Source organism: Prionailurus bengalensis, chromosome D1 (assembly GCF_016509475.1).
Source record: "Prionailurus bengalensis isolate Pbe53 chromosome D1, Fcat_Pben_1.1_paternal_pri, whole genome shotgun sequence".
Classification (NCBI taxonomy): Eukaryota; Metazoa; Chordata; class Mammalia; order Carnivora; family Felidae; genus Prionailurus; species Prionailurus bengalensis.
This window is the reverse complement of record NC_057346.1, coordinates 59,995,838-60,013,524: the sequence shown is the minus strand read 5'-3', so window position 1 is coordinate 60,013,524 and position 17,687 is coordinate 59,995,838. Positions and strand designations below refer to the sequence as shown.

General features: G+C 36.8%; 1 protein-coding gene across 10 annotated transcripts in view; it reads left to right on the top strand.

Annotated features, from left to right (window-relative positions):
* The window catches only part of NUP98 (nucleoporin 98 and 96 precursor), a 117,777-nt gene that overhangs the window by 50,584 nt on the left and 49,506 nt on the right, over positions 1-17,687 (top strand). For all 10 annotated transcript variants that reach the window (XM_043580377.1, XM_043580379.1, XM_043580372.1 and 7 more), the window contains 4 exons: positions 1,014-1,201; positions 12,622-12,738; positions 13,979-14,277; positions 17,375-17,488. In XM_043580377.1, the coding sequence (XP_043436312.1) occupies positions 1,014-1,201; positions 12,622-12,738; positions 13,979-14,277; positions 17,375-17,488 (718 nt within the window). The remainder of the gene's footprint in view (positions 1-1,013; positions 1,202-12,621; positions 12,739-13,978; positions 14,278-17,374; positions 17,489-17,687) is intronic.

Here is a 17,687-nt window from a genome sequence, read left to right as displayed (position 1 = left end):
ATTGGTGGTTCTTGCACAACTTATTAAATATACTAAAACCCACTGGATTGTATGCATTAAAATGGTAAATTTCATGTTAAAGAAGAGTATTTAAAGTTTGATAAGGCTTTGCAAAAGAGGTCACATTTAACTTTTTTTGAGTATGTATGTAGAAGTTGGTAGGTCTAAGTCAAGACATTCCAAGCAAAGGCACACAATTGTGAAATATCACAAAAAATATCTAGGAAGGTTCACTGTTGCAGACAGTTTCACACTGGTGCAAACAATTTACACTGTGACAAGAACAATGAACTGTGACAGGTTTTATATGTTAGACATTGTTGTTTCAAGTGGTTGTATAATCCCATGTATAATGTTTAGGAAAACAAATATAAAACATCCCGAAGATGCTATAGAAGCATAATAAAGGTGCCATCAAAATCAACTTGAAGTGGGTTTTTTTGTTTGTTTAATTTAATGTTTATCTAGTTTTTGAAAGAGTGTGCACGCACAAGCTGGGGAGGGGCAGAGAGAGAGCTGGAGACACAGAATCTGAAGCAGGCTACAGGCTCAGCACAGGGCTCAGACTCACAGACTTCGAGCTTATGCCCTGAGCTGAGGTCAGACGCTTAACCGATTGAGCCACCCAGGCATCCGTGAAGTCTTAATTTAGTTGTGTCTCTTCCACTAACTTGTAATTTCCTCAAAAATCAGGGGAAGTGATTTTATATTTTTATTGTGAGTGCTTAGTGTTTGACTCATGGCAATTAGCAGTGTTTACTAAATGATGAATAAATGAAAGCTATTATTTTTTCAGAGTGATTTGGATTGCGTGGAAGTTGAATAGCAATTCATGGGCACATCTCAGTTTATTTTGAAGTGTGACATTTTTGGTTTAGTTGAAAAATAAACAGAGGTCTCTAGTTGGGTGACTGGCAGATAGGAGATTTGAACTCTATTCTTACAAGTTTTTTAAGGCCAAAACAATGCCTTTGAATTAAACTAGAACTGTTCTTGATGGTTTTGTTTTTCAGAGATTGAAACCAACAAATCCAGCAGCCCAGAAGGCTCTCACTACACCCACTCATTATAAACTAACACCCCGTCCTGCCACCAGAGTTCGACCAAAGGCTTTACAGACAACAGGCACAGCGAAGTCCCATCTGTTTGATGGGCTGGATGATGATGAGCCATCCTTAGCCAATGGAGCATTCATGCCTAAGTGAGTTTACTTTTGTCAGCATAAGTTAAGTGTGAATATTAATTTAAACTAAGTACAAAATAATATATAATTATTTACCTGAATGTAATAGAAATGTTGTGTTTAGGTTTTTGTTTTTAACTTGAAAAAAAGAGAACATTACAGATAATAAAAGTGACCTGATCATTCCTAAGGGTGACCATGGTTAACATAAAAATATTTAGATTAATATGCTTCTAGTTTTACATATGCATGTTTTTTGTTTTATTTTGAGAATTTAGTCCTTGCATAATTTTATTTTTTTTATTAAAAAAATTTTTTTTTTTTAACGTTTATTTATTTTTGAGACAGAGAGAGACAGAGCATGAACAGGGGAGGGTCAGAGAGAGGGAGACACAGAATCTGAAACAGGCTCCAGGCTCTGAGCTGTCAGCACAGAGCCCGACACGGGGTTCGAACTCACGGACCGTGAGATCATGACCTGAGCTGAAGTCGGACGCTTAACCGACCAAGCCACCCAGGCGCCCCTGCATAATTTTATTTTTAATCAGAAGGTACTTTTTTCTTAAAACTTAAATTGGCCAAACCAATTAAGAAGAAGCTCTCTACATATTTTTATATTTCCATACATACAGGTATTGAACCAATAATAATTACATAGGAAAAAACACACAAAGTATGTAGAAGAGCTGTTGGTAAACATTTAAAATTAAATTTAAATTATGCAGTAGAGCAAATATGCCCTAGAGTGCTAACATGAACATGGAAATAAAATGAAAAATACATAGCAAATTGTTACCAGTAGTTAACATTTGGAAATGTAATTTCAGAGCATTTCATTTCTGCGTTATTTTTCTAGATACGTAGTTGGACAAACAGATGATACTCTGGCTTTTTTTTTTTTTTTTTTTTTTTTAAGTAATATCTACACCCCACATGGGACTTAACTCATGACCCCGAGTTCAAGAGTGGCATGTTTCTCTGACAGAGCCAGCCAGGTGCTTCTACACAGGTTTTGTTTTGTTTTTTGTTTTTGTTTTTTAAGTTTATTTATTTAGAGAGAGACAGAGGAGGGGCAGAGAGAGAGAATCCCAAGCAGGCTCTACGCTGCCAGTGCAGAGCCCCACATAGGGCTTGATCCCACGAACTTTGAGATCTCAAGTCAGCTGTTTAACTGGCTGAGCCACCCAGGTGCCCCTACAGATGCTTTTTTAACAGCAAGTACTTTAATCAGAAGAGTGTGGTTTTGGCCTTTTTTTTTTTCTTTTTTTTTTTTTTAAAGCTGTGGAGAAAAAGTGGAAATTCATCACGTGCAGCTCTTTATTTATGAATGTTACTAAGTTAAAAAAAATTACTCTTTACTTAAAAATATGGTGGGCTACTGCTTCAGAAAAGATGGAAAGTCCATTTTCATACAGTTCTTCTTAGCATATCATTGGGTTATTTTGAAGGCAGGGACTGTGTATGATTCATGTTTATGTGTCAGCATTTAGCAATTTGTTTGGCACAGAAAAGATTAGGGTGGGAAGGTACACATTTTGCTGGTAATACCACCCATATCCCCTTCTTGGCTTCCACTTCTGTGTTACTGCTCTCAACTGTCTTAATGTATTAGAAATATTTTACACGATTCATCTCTCCTTCCTTTTTTTTTTTTGAGAGAGAGAGGGCGCAAGTGAGTGAGGGGCAGAGAGAGACAGAGAGAGAGGCGAGGCTGGTGCTCCCCCCATGTGGGGCTCGTGCTCACAAACCATGAGATCATGACCTGAGCTGAAGTCAGGTGCCTAACTGACTGAGCCACCCAGGGACCCTCCTTCCTTGATTCTTTAATTGACTTCCAGGAACCCCACACTTGCCTAGTTTTCTTCCTACTATACTGGTTGCCCTCTGTCTCCTTGGCTGGTTCCTCCTCTACTCAACCTCTTAAAATTGGATGCCCCTGAGCTCAGTTCTTGATCACATTTTCTTTACTGTCTCAGAGTGATTTAATTTAGTTTCATAGCTTTGTATGTCATCTATAGTCTGATGATTCCCAAACTTCTATCTCCACTCCCGACCTCTCTCCCAAACTCCGGATTTTTATATCCAGCCCTACTCAACATCTCCACTTGGATGTCTAAAAGATATTTATTTCAAAATTAACGTTTACAACACTGAACTCCTCATCTTCCACCTCAAACCTGTTACATCCAAACTTCTATCAGATAATTGCATTTCTGTCATTCTAGCTGCTCAGGCCAGAAACTTTGGAATCCTTTACTTCTTTCATATGTCCCACATCTAAACCATCAGCAAATCTTCTTTGTTGTACCTACAAAGATTACCCAGCATCTGACCAATTATTAACCACTCTACTACCCTGATCCAAGCCATCATCATCTCTTCACTGAATTATTACAATATTCTCCTGATCTTTCAGCTTTTACCCTTACCCTTCTGCATTCTATTCTGAATGTAGCTAGAGATCTATTTGAAGTGTTAAGTCATATCATGTCACTCTTCTCTTCAAAACTGTGTGGTGATTGGTTTTTTACTCAGAGTAAAAGCCAAATTCTGTGCAATGGTGTGTAAGGTACTGTAAGATCTGACCTTCCATTACCTGTATGAATGTGACTACTACTACTCTCCATTGTCTACTCCACTCTAATTTTAGTGCCTCCTTGCCACTGTTAGGACAGAAAAGCCATGTGTTGCCTTTCAATCTTTGCCCTGCTTGTTCTTTTTGCACTGAAACACTTCTTCCGATAAATCCTTATAGTTAACCCTCAGTGTTTAGTCACATGTCCCCTCAATGAAGATTACTTGGACCAGTCTATTGAAAATCGCACTCATCTTTTCTCTTGTCAGCATTCCCCCCACATTCTTCTCATCCTTCTTTTTCTTTCTTTCTCATACCTTCTAATATGTAATTTATTTTTAGTTTTCTTTCTGTTCTCTCGCTCTAGAACATGAGTTCTATATAGGTAGGTACCCTTGTTTTGTTCTGTCATTTAAAGTGCATGAAATAGTTCTTGTTACTTAGTAAGTAATCAATGAATGTTGAACATCTGAATGCATCTTAGGCATAAAGGGAGCTAAATAATATCATAGAATCCCACAACTTCACTCTTATGCCAGTTATGGGGAAGGGTCTTAGAGGTGGAAATATTCTAAGCCAAGGAATAAGGGGATGGAGATCATAAAGGTCTTTCTAGTTTATGCTGTCAGCTTTCCATGATTGAGTTGTTAGAATCTAGAATGTAGTGTTAACTGTATTTAACTATCTAAAGGAAATGGCAGATGCTACTGTTCACTTCCTAAACCAAACCTTGGGCTACCACTTTATAACTCTGTAAACAGTTGCCATATAATACCACAGATGGTAAAAGATTAATGAAGGACTTTATAAGTATGGCCGCCACTAGAACAGCACTCTGCTCTGAAAGATGAATTTGATAGATTAACGGTGTGAGAACCTTTTCAGTGCCACATCTTTTTCCTTTTGCCTTTTCATTCTAGTCAGAGGAATTTACTATAGAGCAAGCCAGTAATTATATTTATTCTGAGTGACAAAAATTTGAAAATACTGTTTAAAAAAAAATTTTTTTTTTTAATGTTTATTTTTCAGAGAGAGAGAGCGCACATGCACGCGAGCTGGGGAGGGGCAAAGAGAGAGGGAGACACAGAATCCAAAGCAGGCTCCAGGCTCTGAGCTGTCAGCACAGAGTCTGATGCAGGGCTCAAACCCATGAACCGCGAGATCATGACCTGAGACGAAGTCAGACACTTAACTGACTGAGCCATCCAGGCACCCTGAAAATATTCTTTAATTCATGTGTATGTTCCTTCATTCAACAAACATATATCAAGTAACTACTAAATGCCAAGTGTGATGGGCACTGGGAATGCAACTAAGAACAAAATTCATTCCTCTGTCACCCAATTCATAATCTGTGAGGGGAGAGAGATGTTGACAGTAATCACAAGTGAGACAAATGACAGAAAGAAGCAGAGATTGCCACTGTAGGAGAGACTAATAGCATGATGAAAGAAAGCTGCTCTGAAGATGTGTTATTTAAATTGAGGATGGAGGGGCACCTGGCTGACTTGGTGGAGCATAGAACTTTTGATCTCCAGGTTGTGAGTTCGAGCCCCATGTTGGGCATAGAGATTACGTTAAAAATAAATAAACTGAAGAGGGTTAGGGAGGACTGTCAGAGGGAATATTTTGCTGTGTTTCTGGTTTAAATATGCCTATGTTTTTTTTTTTTCAAGTAACAGGTTTGCTTAATTTTTTTTAATGTTTATTATTTTGAGAGAGAAAGAGAGCGCAAGTGAGGGATGGGCAAAGAGAGAGGGAGACACAGAATCTGAAGCAGGCTCCAGGCTCCAAGCTGTCAGCACAGAGCCCAACGTGGGACTCGAACCCACTAACTGTAAGATCATGACCTGAACCGAAGTTGGACGCTTAACCGATTGAGACACCCAGGCACCCCTAGTTAAGAGTTTTATTTTCCAGTATTATTTTGAATATTTGTTTTAAACATAACTTACTTGAATTCATGGTATTCTATCCTGTATTTGCCAAATCAGGGTTTTTTTCCCCCCTCCATTTACATAAAATACTAGAAGATGCGAGTCGTCGTTATGGCGATGGTAGGAAGGAGAGATTACAAGGAGTACAAAGAAACTTTTGGGTATGATGACTGTGTTTTTCTGGATTATGGTAATGGTTTCACTGGTGTACACAGATGTCAAAACTTATCAAATTGTACAATTTAGTATGTGGAGTTTGAGCTCCACATATGGCTCTCTGCTGCCAGCATGGAGCCCGGTTCAGACCCTCTGTCCTCCTCTCTGTGCCCCTCACCAGCTTGTGCATGTGTGCACTCTCTCTCAAAAAAAAAAAGAAAAAAAAAGAAAGGAATGCTTGGGTGGCTCCGTTGGTTGAGTGTCTAATTTCAGCTCAGCTTGTGAACTCAAGGTTCATGGGTTCAAGCCCCTGCATTGGGCTCTGTGCTGACAGCTCAGAGCCTGGAACGTGCTTCTGATTCTGTGTCTCCCTCTGTCTCTGCCCATGCCCCATTTGTGCCTCTCTCTCTCTGTCTCTCCCTCTCTCTCAAAAATGGATAAATGTTAAAAAAAATTTTTTTAATTAAAAACATAAACCTTAAAAAAAAATCAATTTTATTACTACATACCTTTCTATCTATATTCCTATAAGCCAGTTGAGAGCAGTGACTTAACTATGGCAGAATATACATGAATCTGTCATTTGTTTTTACTTATGAAGTATTTCATTGTTGAAATAAACTTAGTCTTTGAAGTCACATAGTTTTGCTTTCCCAAATTAGTTTTGCTACACTCTGTTCTTTGTACCTAACTTCGTATTTCTGGTCTCAGTCCTCTTCACTTTTGCCTGGCACTGTTTTTATGTTTTATGTTTGGTTCCTTATCTTCTAGTTGAAAGTATGTTCTTCATGTGAAATATTTAATCAGTCTCCCCACCCTGGTTGCTGTGTTTCAGTCTGTTGTAGCTGGTGTTTTTTTATGATTGTCAAGTTGTCCCATCTTGGCCGGCAAAAGCGGGGTGTTCAGGAGAAATTCTTTGCACATAGGCTCTGATAGTGTTTGATAATTTCTTTGCTTATTAGGATTCACTGTGTAAAATTTTGTCCAGGATTTCTTGCCATCTGTGTTAATGACTTAGATAAGCTTGAATTTTCCTTTCCTACATGTTTTTTTTTTTTTCAAATGTTTTTATTTATTTCTGAGAGAGAGAGAGAGAGAGAGAGAGAGAGAGAGAGAGAGAGAGAGAGAACAAGTAGGGGAGGGGCAGAGAGAGAGGGAGAAACCGAATCCAAAGCAGGCTCCAGCCTCTCAGCACAGAGCCTAACGCAAACCAGGAGATCATGACCTGAGCCAAAGTCAGATGCTTAACTGACTGAGCCACCCGGGTGCCCCTCTTACCTAATTTTAGTATAAAGTTTTTGCTGACCTTTTAAACAAATTGGGGACTATTTCCTCATTCTATTGTCTGGACAAGTTTATGTAAGATAGACCTTTTTGGGGTTTGTTTATATTAAATATAGAGTACTAGTGAAGGTATATGGGCCTGAAGTTTTTTTTGTAGTAAGGCTTGGTTTTGGTTTTTTTCTTAATTATTAACTTATATAAAAGTTAATAGGGTATTGAGCTTTTTTATTTTTTGAGTCACCTTTGGCAAGTTATGTTTTTATAACGTTTGTTCATTTCAACTAAAATGTCAAATTCATTGGCATAAAGTTGTTAAAAAGTATCCTTACTATCTTCTTCATTTCAGTAGAATCTATGGGGATATCACCATTTTCATTTCTGACAAAGATGTGTGTGTGTGTGTGTGTGTGTGTGTGTGTGTGTGTGTGTGTATTCTCAGTCTGGTCATGGATCTACCAGTTTTACTGATTTCAAAGAACTACTGACTTTTATTGATGCTTCCGATTCTGTGATTGTTTTCTATTTTATAAACTTTTATTTATATTTTCACTAATGTTTATTTTTATTTTGTCTTCAGTTTCTTCCTTTCTTCCTCCCCCCCTTTTTTTTGGTATTTAATTTCCTGTCCTTTTTACAAATAGACGCTTAGTTTTTTGATTTTCAGCTTTTCTTCTTTCCAAATACATGTATTTAAAGATATAAATTTCCTTTTAGTTCAGCTATATTTGTGTTCTCTAAGTTTTGATATGGAGTACTCTTTATCATCCAGGTAATTACATATGAATCAAATGCTTCTAATTTTCATGGGGGAGGTATTTTGAGCCTTGGATTATATGAGTATGAATTCTTAACATGGAGACTTTTAAGCGATTGTTTTGTTAGTGATTTCTAGTTTATGTTCAAAAAAGGTACTCCAGGTGATTTTGATTCTCTGAAATTTGTGGCTTGCTTTTTATTTATTTATTTATTTATTTATTTATTTATTTATTTATTTTTAATATATGAAATTTATTGTCAAATTGGTTTCCATACAACACCCAGTGCTCATCCCCAAATGTGCCCTCCTCAATACCCATCACCCACCCTCCCCTCCCTCCCTCCCACCCCCCATCAACCCTCAGTTTGTTCTCAGTTTTTAACAGTCTCTTATGCTTTGGCTCTCTCCCACTCTAACCTCTTTTTTTTTTTTCCTTCCCCTCCCCCATGGGTTTCTGTTGAGTTTCTCAGGATCCACATAAGAGTGAAACCATATGGTATCTGTCTTTCTCTGTATGGCTTATTTCACTTAGCATCACACTCTCCAGTTCCATCCACGTTGCTACAAAAGGCCGTATTTCATTTTTTCTCATTGCCACGTAGTATTCCATTGTGTATATAAACCACAATTTCTTTATCCATTCATCAGTTGATGGATATTTAGGCTCTTTCCATACTTTGGCTATTGTTGAGAGTGCTGCTATAAACATTGGGGTACAAGTGGCCCTATGCATCAGTGCTCCTGTATCCCTTGGATAAATTCCTAGCAGTGCTATTGCTGGGTCATAGGGTAGGTCTATTTTTAATTTTCTGAGGGACCTCCACACTGCTTTCCAGAGTGGCTGCACCAATTTGCATTCCCACCAACAGTGCAAGAGGGTTCCCGTTTCTCCACATCCTCTCCAGCATCTATAGTCTCCTGATTTGTTCATTTTGGCCACTCTGACTGGCGTGAGGTGATATCTGAGTGTGGTTTTGATTTGTATTTCCCTGATAAGGAGCGATGTTGAACATCTTTTCATGTGCCTGTTGGCCATCCGGATGTCTTCTTTAGAGAAGTGTCTATTCATGTTTTCTGCCCATTTCTTCACTGGGTTATTTGTTTTTCGGGTGTGGAGTTTGGTGAGCTCTTTATAGATTTTGGATACTAGCCCTTTGTCCGATATGTCATTTGCGAATATCTTTTCCCATTCCGTTGGTTGCCTTTTAGTTTTGTTGGTTGTTTCCCTTGCTGTGCAGAAGCTTTTTATCTTCATAAGGTCCCAGTAATTCACTTTTGCTTTTAATTCCCTTGCCTTTGGGGATGTGTCGAGTAAGAGATTGCTACGGCTGAGGTCAGAGAGGTCTTTTCCTGCTTTCTCCTCTAAGGTTTTGATGGTTTCCGTCTCACATTCAGGTCCTTTATCCATTTTGAGTTTACTTTTGTGAATGGTGTGAGAAAGTGGTCTAGTTTCAACCTTCTGCATGTTGCTGTCCAGTTCTCCCAGCACCATTTGTTAAAGAGGCTGTCTTTTTTCCATTGGATGTTCTTTCCTGCTTTGTCAAAGATGAGTTGGCCCTATGTTTGTGGGTCTAGTTCTGGGGTTTCTATTCTATTCCATTGGTCTATGTGTCTGTTTTTGTGTCATGTGGCTTGCTTTTATGATCCCAACATATGGCTAGTTTTTTTAATATTCCACGTGTATTTGATAAAACTATAGGAGCATCTGGGTGGTTCAGTTGGTTAAGCGTCTGATTCTTGATTTCACCTCGGGTCATTGTCTCATGGTTCATGCGTTTGAGCCTTGCATCAGGCTTTGTGCTGACAGTGTGGGGTCTACTTGGGATTTTCTCTCTCTGTCTCTCTCTCTGCCCCTCCCACACACACACAATCTCTCTCAAAATAAATAAATAAATAAATAAACTTAAAAAATAAAAAGAAAAGATATTTGTTGGGGTATGGTCTTAAATTAGGCTAGACTTGCTAATCATTTGGGTCTTCAATATTCATACTGATTTTTCCTTTTTTCCTTTTTTTTTTTAGTTTGGTTACTTTATTTCCTTAACTTCCAATATCACAAAAAATGAACACATCTACAGTTCCCTAAATTTATCCATTTTAATACTTAACAGGGTTTACAAATGTACGTCTGAATCACTTGTGTTTTACTTATTTTTTTTACTTAATAATTCTTGTTGTAAAGTATAAATAAAAATGGTTAAAATGATAAATTTTATGTTAAGTGTACAATTCAGTGGCATTAAGTACATTCACAGTATTGTGTAACCATCACAACCATTTCTAGAACTTTTTCATCATCCCAAACAGGAAAAATGCACCTGTTATGCAATAATTCTGTATTTCCTCCTCCTTTCAGTCCCTTTTAACCTCTGTATTACTTTCTGTCTGTATGAATTAGCCTATTTTAGATACTTATATAAGGGGATTCCTACAGTATTCTTTTTCATGTCTGGATTATTTTACTTGGCTTAATGTTTTTAATATTCATAATATTGTAGCATGTATCAAAGCTTCATTGAAGCTTTAAGGCTGAATATTCTGTTGTATGGATATGCCACATTTTGTTTATCCATTCATCTGTTGTTCGATGTTTGGGTTATTCCACACTTTAGCTATGTGAATAGTGCTGTTATGAACATTGGTGTACAAGTATCTGTTTTCAGTTATTTGGGGTATATATCTAGGATTGGAATTGTTTGGTCATTCTGTATTTAACCTTTTGAGGAACTGTCAAACTGTTTTCTACAGCACCTACACCATTTTACATTCTCAGCAGCAATGCATGTTTTCATGTTCTCCATTTGCTTGTCAGCACTTAGTATTTTCTGTTTGTGTGTGTATAATAGCCATTCTACTGGGTGTGAAGTGGTATTTTGTGCTTATAATTTGCATTTCCTTTATAACTAGTAATGTTGAACATCTTACTTGCTTATTGGCCATTCATCTTCTTTGAAGAAATATCTTGTCTCCTTTTGTGTCTTTTTTAAAAATTATTTTATGTCTGTCATTTTCACAACTGCTTAAGGCAATAGAGTTAAAAGATAATGATACTGACTTACAGAGAATTTTTGCTTTTTTATGACAAGTGCTTATTGAGATGAGTCAGAACTGAACTTGTGATTTATACTTTTTACTTTTAGTTCTCTCTTAACTCCAGAGGTAAAGACTTTCCAGGTCCCAACACAGAATAAGTGGCATTCACTAGTGCCCCTAACCTCCTGGTGGCTCCAGACTCCAGTCTCTATCTCTCTAGTCCCTCAAGACTGTCAGGCACACCATCAACCTCTTAACCTTCCCCTTGGAATCAGAGAAGTCCCAAGGAGGGGCTCCTGGCTGGCTCAGTTGGAAGAGCTTGTAACTCTTAATCTCAGGGTTGTGAGTTTGAGCCCCACGTGGGGTGTAGAAATCGCTTAAAATCAAAAAACAAAATTTTAGAGAAGAAAAGTCTCCAGGAGAAAAGCAATCGTAAATAACAGACACCATTATAATAACACCTCTCTGTGCCAGTGTCCCTCCAGGTGCTGGTTCAGTCCTTTTTTACTATCTTGTTACCTTTCCATGCCTGTAAAGAGCTCTAGCTTTTCTGATTGTTTCTCTAGGAGGATTGGTTTGTGTTACCCATTAATAGGAAGGCAAGTTTTAATTTTCATGGAAATAACAATTCTTTATTGTCAAGTGCCTATTTCATTGGCTTATTTAATACATATTTAATGACACCATTATAATAAGGACTATAGCATACACACATTTAGAACAAATGCTGCTGACAATTGTTCCCATATAACTCAGTTGTTGAGATTAGAAATAAATAGATGAGTGTTATTTATATACTGCTTGCAACTTGTATTTTTATTTTTATTTTTTTCAGTTTATTTATTTGAGAGAGAGTGTGGAAGAGGGCCAGAGAGAGAAGGAGAGAGTGAGTCCCAAGAAGGCTCCACGCTGTCAGCGCAGAGCCTGACGTGGGGCTGGAACTCACAAACTGTGAGATCATGACCTGAGCTGAAATCAAAAGTCTAGAGCTTAACCAACTGAACCACCAGGCGCCCCTGCAGTTTGTTATTTTTAAGAGGGAGTGTAGCATATTAGTTAATCCAGTGAGTTTTTAAGTGAAGATTGATTAATATCTCTTCATATGGTTCTTTGTTTGAAGCTTATATACCACAGACGTTCTTGCCTTAAGTAAACCTTCTGTACGCAAATTTGAAATTTTGTGATTATTTGAATATCAGGGGTTTTTACTCCTATTTCTTGTCATCTTTAAAAGAAATCTTATTTAGTCAGCAAATACCTCCTTTCTATTTCTTCAAGACAGCATGCCAAGTTCTATGAAGAGACAGTCATAAATCCTGACTGTCAAAAAAGGAAGAAAATGTTTAAAGAGAGAAGACATGTAGAGAGTTACTCAAAACATGAGACATACTATGATGGGTTATCTAAGTGTCTGGATAAAGTGTTCAGGATTCAGTGAAGGATGACTGTTTTCAAAGGGGATTCCCCACTTTGTTTTGAATGTGCTTAGCATATTCTTCTAAACAGCAGAGTATAATATATTTGAGACCTTAAGTCCTGGTTATATATTAAAGACTGTGAATTGAACCTCTTTGGCCATTGTTATTTAAGAGCTGAACGAGGGTGCTCTTTTTGACTCTGGTTTTTAAGGTAATGCCAGTGATGTGATTATGTGCATCTGAGTTCTTTTTTTTTTTCTTTTGGTCTCTGTTTATAGGAAGAGCATTAAGAAGTTGGTTTTGAAAAACCTTAACAACAGCAATCTCTTTTCTCCTGTTAATCGTGACTCCGAAGATCTCGCTTCACCATCTGATTATCCAGAAAATGGGGAGAGGTAAGCCAGATTTTGTTTTGGGTTGTTCCTGGAAGAGAGCCCTGTTCTCATTCTGAAGAGATTCTAAGCTTGGAATTTACTCATTCTATGAAAATGTATGAAGTTTGGTGAATGTTGCATAGTATTACAGCATATGAGCATCTAGAAATTAAGTCCTGTTCTTGTTTTTTGAGTACTTTAGACCTTAAAATTATTGGAGTTCTTCTGATTCAGTTTTGCATAACTATTTTGGTATCCGTGCATGTCATTTTGAACCAGGGTTCTCACACATTTGACACCCTTCACCACCTTTAAAAGGAGCTATATCTTGTTTGTGATCATTATCAAAGTGATACATGGTCACTGTAACCAAACCAAAAAAATAAGTAATAAGTATACAAGTGTATAAAGGAGGAAGTGGAAATAGTCACCCTTATAACCCTTAATAGTTTGATGTCTTTTCTTAAAATTTTGAAATTTGTTTATATAGATATTGTAGAGATAGGCATGAATGATGCAATGTTTTATAGCTTGCTTATTTTTATTTATTTTATTATAAATACCTTTCTATATCAATATGAATATATATATGCCTCTTTTTTAATTACTTGGTAGCCATTATTGTGAATATGTGATAATTAGTTCCCCATTAGAAGACATTTAGATTATTTTGATATTCCTATATTCAGAGTAATGCCTCAGTGAAAAATTCTATTTACATCTTTGCACTCCTGTTTTTGTTTTTTGTTTTTGTCTCGGGATAAAATTCTAGTTTGATTTTTCATGAACGAAGCATTTTCTAATACCTTGCTGATAATAATATTGAAAACCTAAAATTTTTCAATTTTTTTAGTTTGAAATTCACCACTCTTATTTGACCTCACATAGTAGAGTGCCTTTTTTTTTTTTTTTTTTAACTAAAAATTGGGAAAATTGGGATGCTCAGATCACTCATTCATGAAAATATAGGAGTTAAAGGCATGGAATCTACAGCCAGTTTTCCTGGGTTAAAATCCCAGCTCTAGCACTTAGAACTTTTTTAATTTGGGCAAGTTACTTTCTTATTCTCTGTCAGTTTTCTTTCCTGTAAAAGAGAATGATAGGAACCTATTACAGAGGGTTACTACAAGTATTAAATAAAATTTTAATATATGGAATTAACTAGAGTAGTCCCGGGCACTTATTAGTAAAAGCTCAGTGAAGGTTGGCTATTACCATTGTTACAAAGAGCTAAGATATTATTTGTTTTCTACCTTTTCAGGTTCAGTTTCCTGAGCAAACCTGTTGATGAGAACCATCAGCAGGATGGAGATGATGATTCTCTTGTGTCACGTTTTTATACTAACCCTATTGCCAAACCCATTCCTCAAACCCCAGAGAGTGCTGGAAATAAACACAACAGCAGTAGCAGTGTGGATGATACCATTGTTGCACTAAACATGCGTGCTGCCTTGCGAAATGGGCTGGAAGGAAGCAGTGAAGAGACCTCTTTTCATGAGGAGTCACTGCAAGATGACAGAGAAGAAATAGAAAATAATGCTTACCATATGCATCCAGCAGGTCAGATTTAGATTGGTACATGAGTAATCTTTTACTAGTCATTTAAGACCTCTTACTTGTCACAGATTTTCAACTTAGTGGAAGTCAGGTATCTGAACTTTTTAATGTTTTTATTGCATTTTCTAGAAGTTAACATTTTAAACCCTTTTCACATACTCTTTGGTTGATTTTTTCTTTTTTTTAATGTTTATTTATTTTGAAAGAGAAAGTGCACTCACATGAGCAGGGGAGGGGCAGAGGGAGAGGGAGAGAATCCCAGGCAGGCTTCAGATTCAATGTGGAGCCCGACACGGGTCTTGATCTCAGGACTGTGAGATCATGACCTGAGCCGAAATTGAAAGTCAGACACTTAACTGACTGAGCCACCCAGGTGCCCCTGCTTTGGTTGATTCTTAATTCACATACTTTCTGTATTTTTGGAGTAAATTCATGTCATTAATTATCCTGGCATAGTTTACAGATCCCAAGTTTTATAGCCACAGAGACTATCCTACTTTTTCTAGCTTTATAAACTCAGATTGCTTACTAGTTTTTTAATTAAAATAGTGATAATTATTATCATATAAGGGTTTGAGATATGAATTAGCATAGTATATAAACCATAGTGATTGAAATGTGTAGGGATTCAAATGGTATACGTTGTTATGGTTATTTATTATCACCTCAGTTCTGTGCTTTTCTTTCGTTTCCCCCAACAATGAACGGATTAGTTTTTCCCAACTGATCTATGAAACAAAGAATGTAAACTACAAGATTATAGTGTCTTAATTGTTTACTTAAAGCTTGCCTTTTTTTCTTTGTTGACCTAATATCTCGTTGTTGTTGTTGTTGTTTTAATTTTTTTTTAATGTTTATTTATTTTTGAGACAATGCAAGAGACAGAGTGCAAGCAGTGGAGGGGCAGACGGAGGGAGACACAGAATCTGAAACGGGCTCCAGGCTCTGAGCAGTTAGCCCAGAGCCGACACGGGGCTCAAACTCATGAACCATGAGATCATGACCTGAGCCGAAGTCTGACACTTAACTGACTGAGCCACTCAGGCGCCCCTGTTGTTGTTGTTTTTTAATGTTTATTTATTTTTGAGAGAGAGTGTGGGCAGGGGAGGGGCAGAGAGAGAGGGAAAGGGAGAATCCCAAACAGACTTCATGCTGTCAGCACAGAGCTTGACACGGGGCTCAAACCTACAAACACAAGATCATGACCTGAGCCAAAATTGAGAGACGCTTAACTGACTGAGTCACACAGGCACCCCTCATTTGGGTTTTGATTAATGTAATCACATTCCCTTTTTTTTTTTAACAGGTACAATTTACATATAGTGAAGTGCACAGATATTAAGTGTTAATTTTGACATATATATACTGAATATATATAATGGAAACTGGAAAGTTTTTATGTCCCCGTCCCCAGAAGTTGACCACAGTCTGGTTTCTGTCACATAGATTAGTTTTGCCTATTCTTGGACTAATACTATATATATTCTTTTTGACTCTATAATTTTTATCAGATTTAATCCACAATATGTCAACAGTTCATTCTTTTTTTATTGTTGAGTAGTAATCCATTACTATAAATATGCCACATTTGGTTTATCCATTCTCTGTTAGTGAACATTTGAGTTGCTTTATAGTTCATCTTGCAGTGTCTGTAACATTTTTCTGTACCTAATCATTTTACTGCCTTCACATATATTTTCTGGTCACTTGGTGCCCTGTGAAAACAACTTTATATTTTATTTGTGTGTGTATCTGCATGAATTCATTATGATACTACATCGGTTTTTCAAATACCCAGTCTAGATTTTTTTTTTAATTGCTCTTTGTTTTCTCATTGACCTTATTTGTCACCTCTCATTTTAAAGTTCCATCCCCAGGGACACTATAACAACTCTCTAAACATTGCCAGTAGAGAAACACATTAAGTATACGAGTGGGCATTGCAGGAGGATGAAGTTTGATCTGATATTAGCCTTAAATTCTCTCACAAAGCAAGTTAGCCTAATTTGTACCTATAAATGGGACAAGGGGTGATTACAACAAGCATACCAGTGTTCTGTTTTCTTGAATTCTTCAGAAATCTACTTAGTTAATACTTTTAAAAATAACACTAATTTAGACCTTTTTTTGTTTTTATTTTTAAATAACACTAATTTAGATGTTTTAAGTTTCCATTTGTCCTTGGGACTTTCTTATGTAGGATTTTTCTTTTTCTTTTTTTTCTTTTCTTTTCTTTTTTAATTTATTTTGAGAGAGAGACAGAGAGCAGGGGAGGGGCGGAGAGAGAGAATCCTAAGCAGGCTCTGCACTGCCAGCATGGAGCCCAGCACCGCTAACATGGAGCCCAGTACGGGGCTCGAGCCCATAAACTGTGCGATCATGACCTGAGCCTAAACTAAGAGTCAGACACTTAACTGACTAAGCCACACATGTACCCCTCGTGTCAGATTTTTCATCTTGATTTTAGCTCTTTACTTAGGAATGTAAATTTGAAAGATAAAAGGGGTTTATGGAAGACAGGCTGTAAAGTAACACATATTGACTTTGGAGTTATAGCTCTGCCTATACCGCCGAATTACTTTGTAATCAAGGCAGGTTCTTTACACATTGGGTTTTGGAATTTTCATCCGTAGAATAAAAGAAAAGTATCTTAAGTAACCCTTTCTCAGAACTCATTTTATGGATTATGTTTCATAGTATAGTATGTTAATGGAGGCCGTATGAAGTTTCTCTGGTTAATTAGCGTGAGAAACACTGGATTAAGTGAAGTTAAATAGACTTAATTATTTGACAAGTTCTCAGAGCCTGTAACATACTATCATGTGCATGTTTCCCAAACTTACTTGACCAGGAATCTTTAAACAAAAAAAACCACACGGTTTCTCTTAGGCACATAGTGTTCCTTAGAAAACCAGTTTGGAAAAATGCTTTATTCCTGTATGTTTTCTCTTTATTTAATAATTTATTTAGTTACTGATTGTTTCAGATTATATTAGCTTTTAGATTATTATTTTTAAAAAAGGAAAAAGTGAAATATGAAAATTCCTCTACCTAAGGACAATTACAATTAATACTATATTTGCTGTTTCTTTTGTCATAGGCATTGTTCTCACTAAGGTTGGTTACTACACTATTCCATCTATGGATGACCTTGCCAAAATTACCAATGAAAAAGGAGAATGCATTGTCTCTGACTTCACTATTGGTCGTAAAGGTGAGTGTGAACGTAGAAGTTTGTAGTGTTTAAGCCAAAGATCTTCACCTTATTTTTGTAATTAAGTAAAAGAAGCTCTTGATAGCTGAATCCATTTCTTTTTTCCCTATACTTGGACCCACCTTGACCTTCATGGTAAACACTTTGACAAGTAACAAAATAAGCTTATAATCGTGTAACATTCTTTGGTAACTGTTTG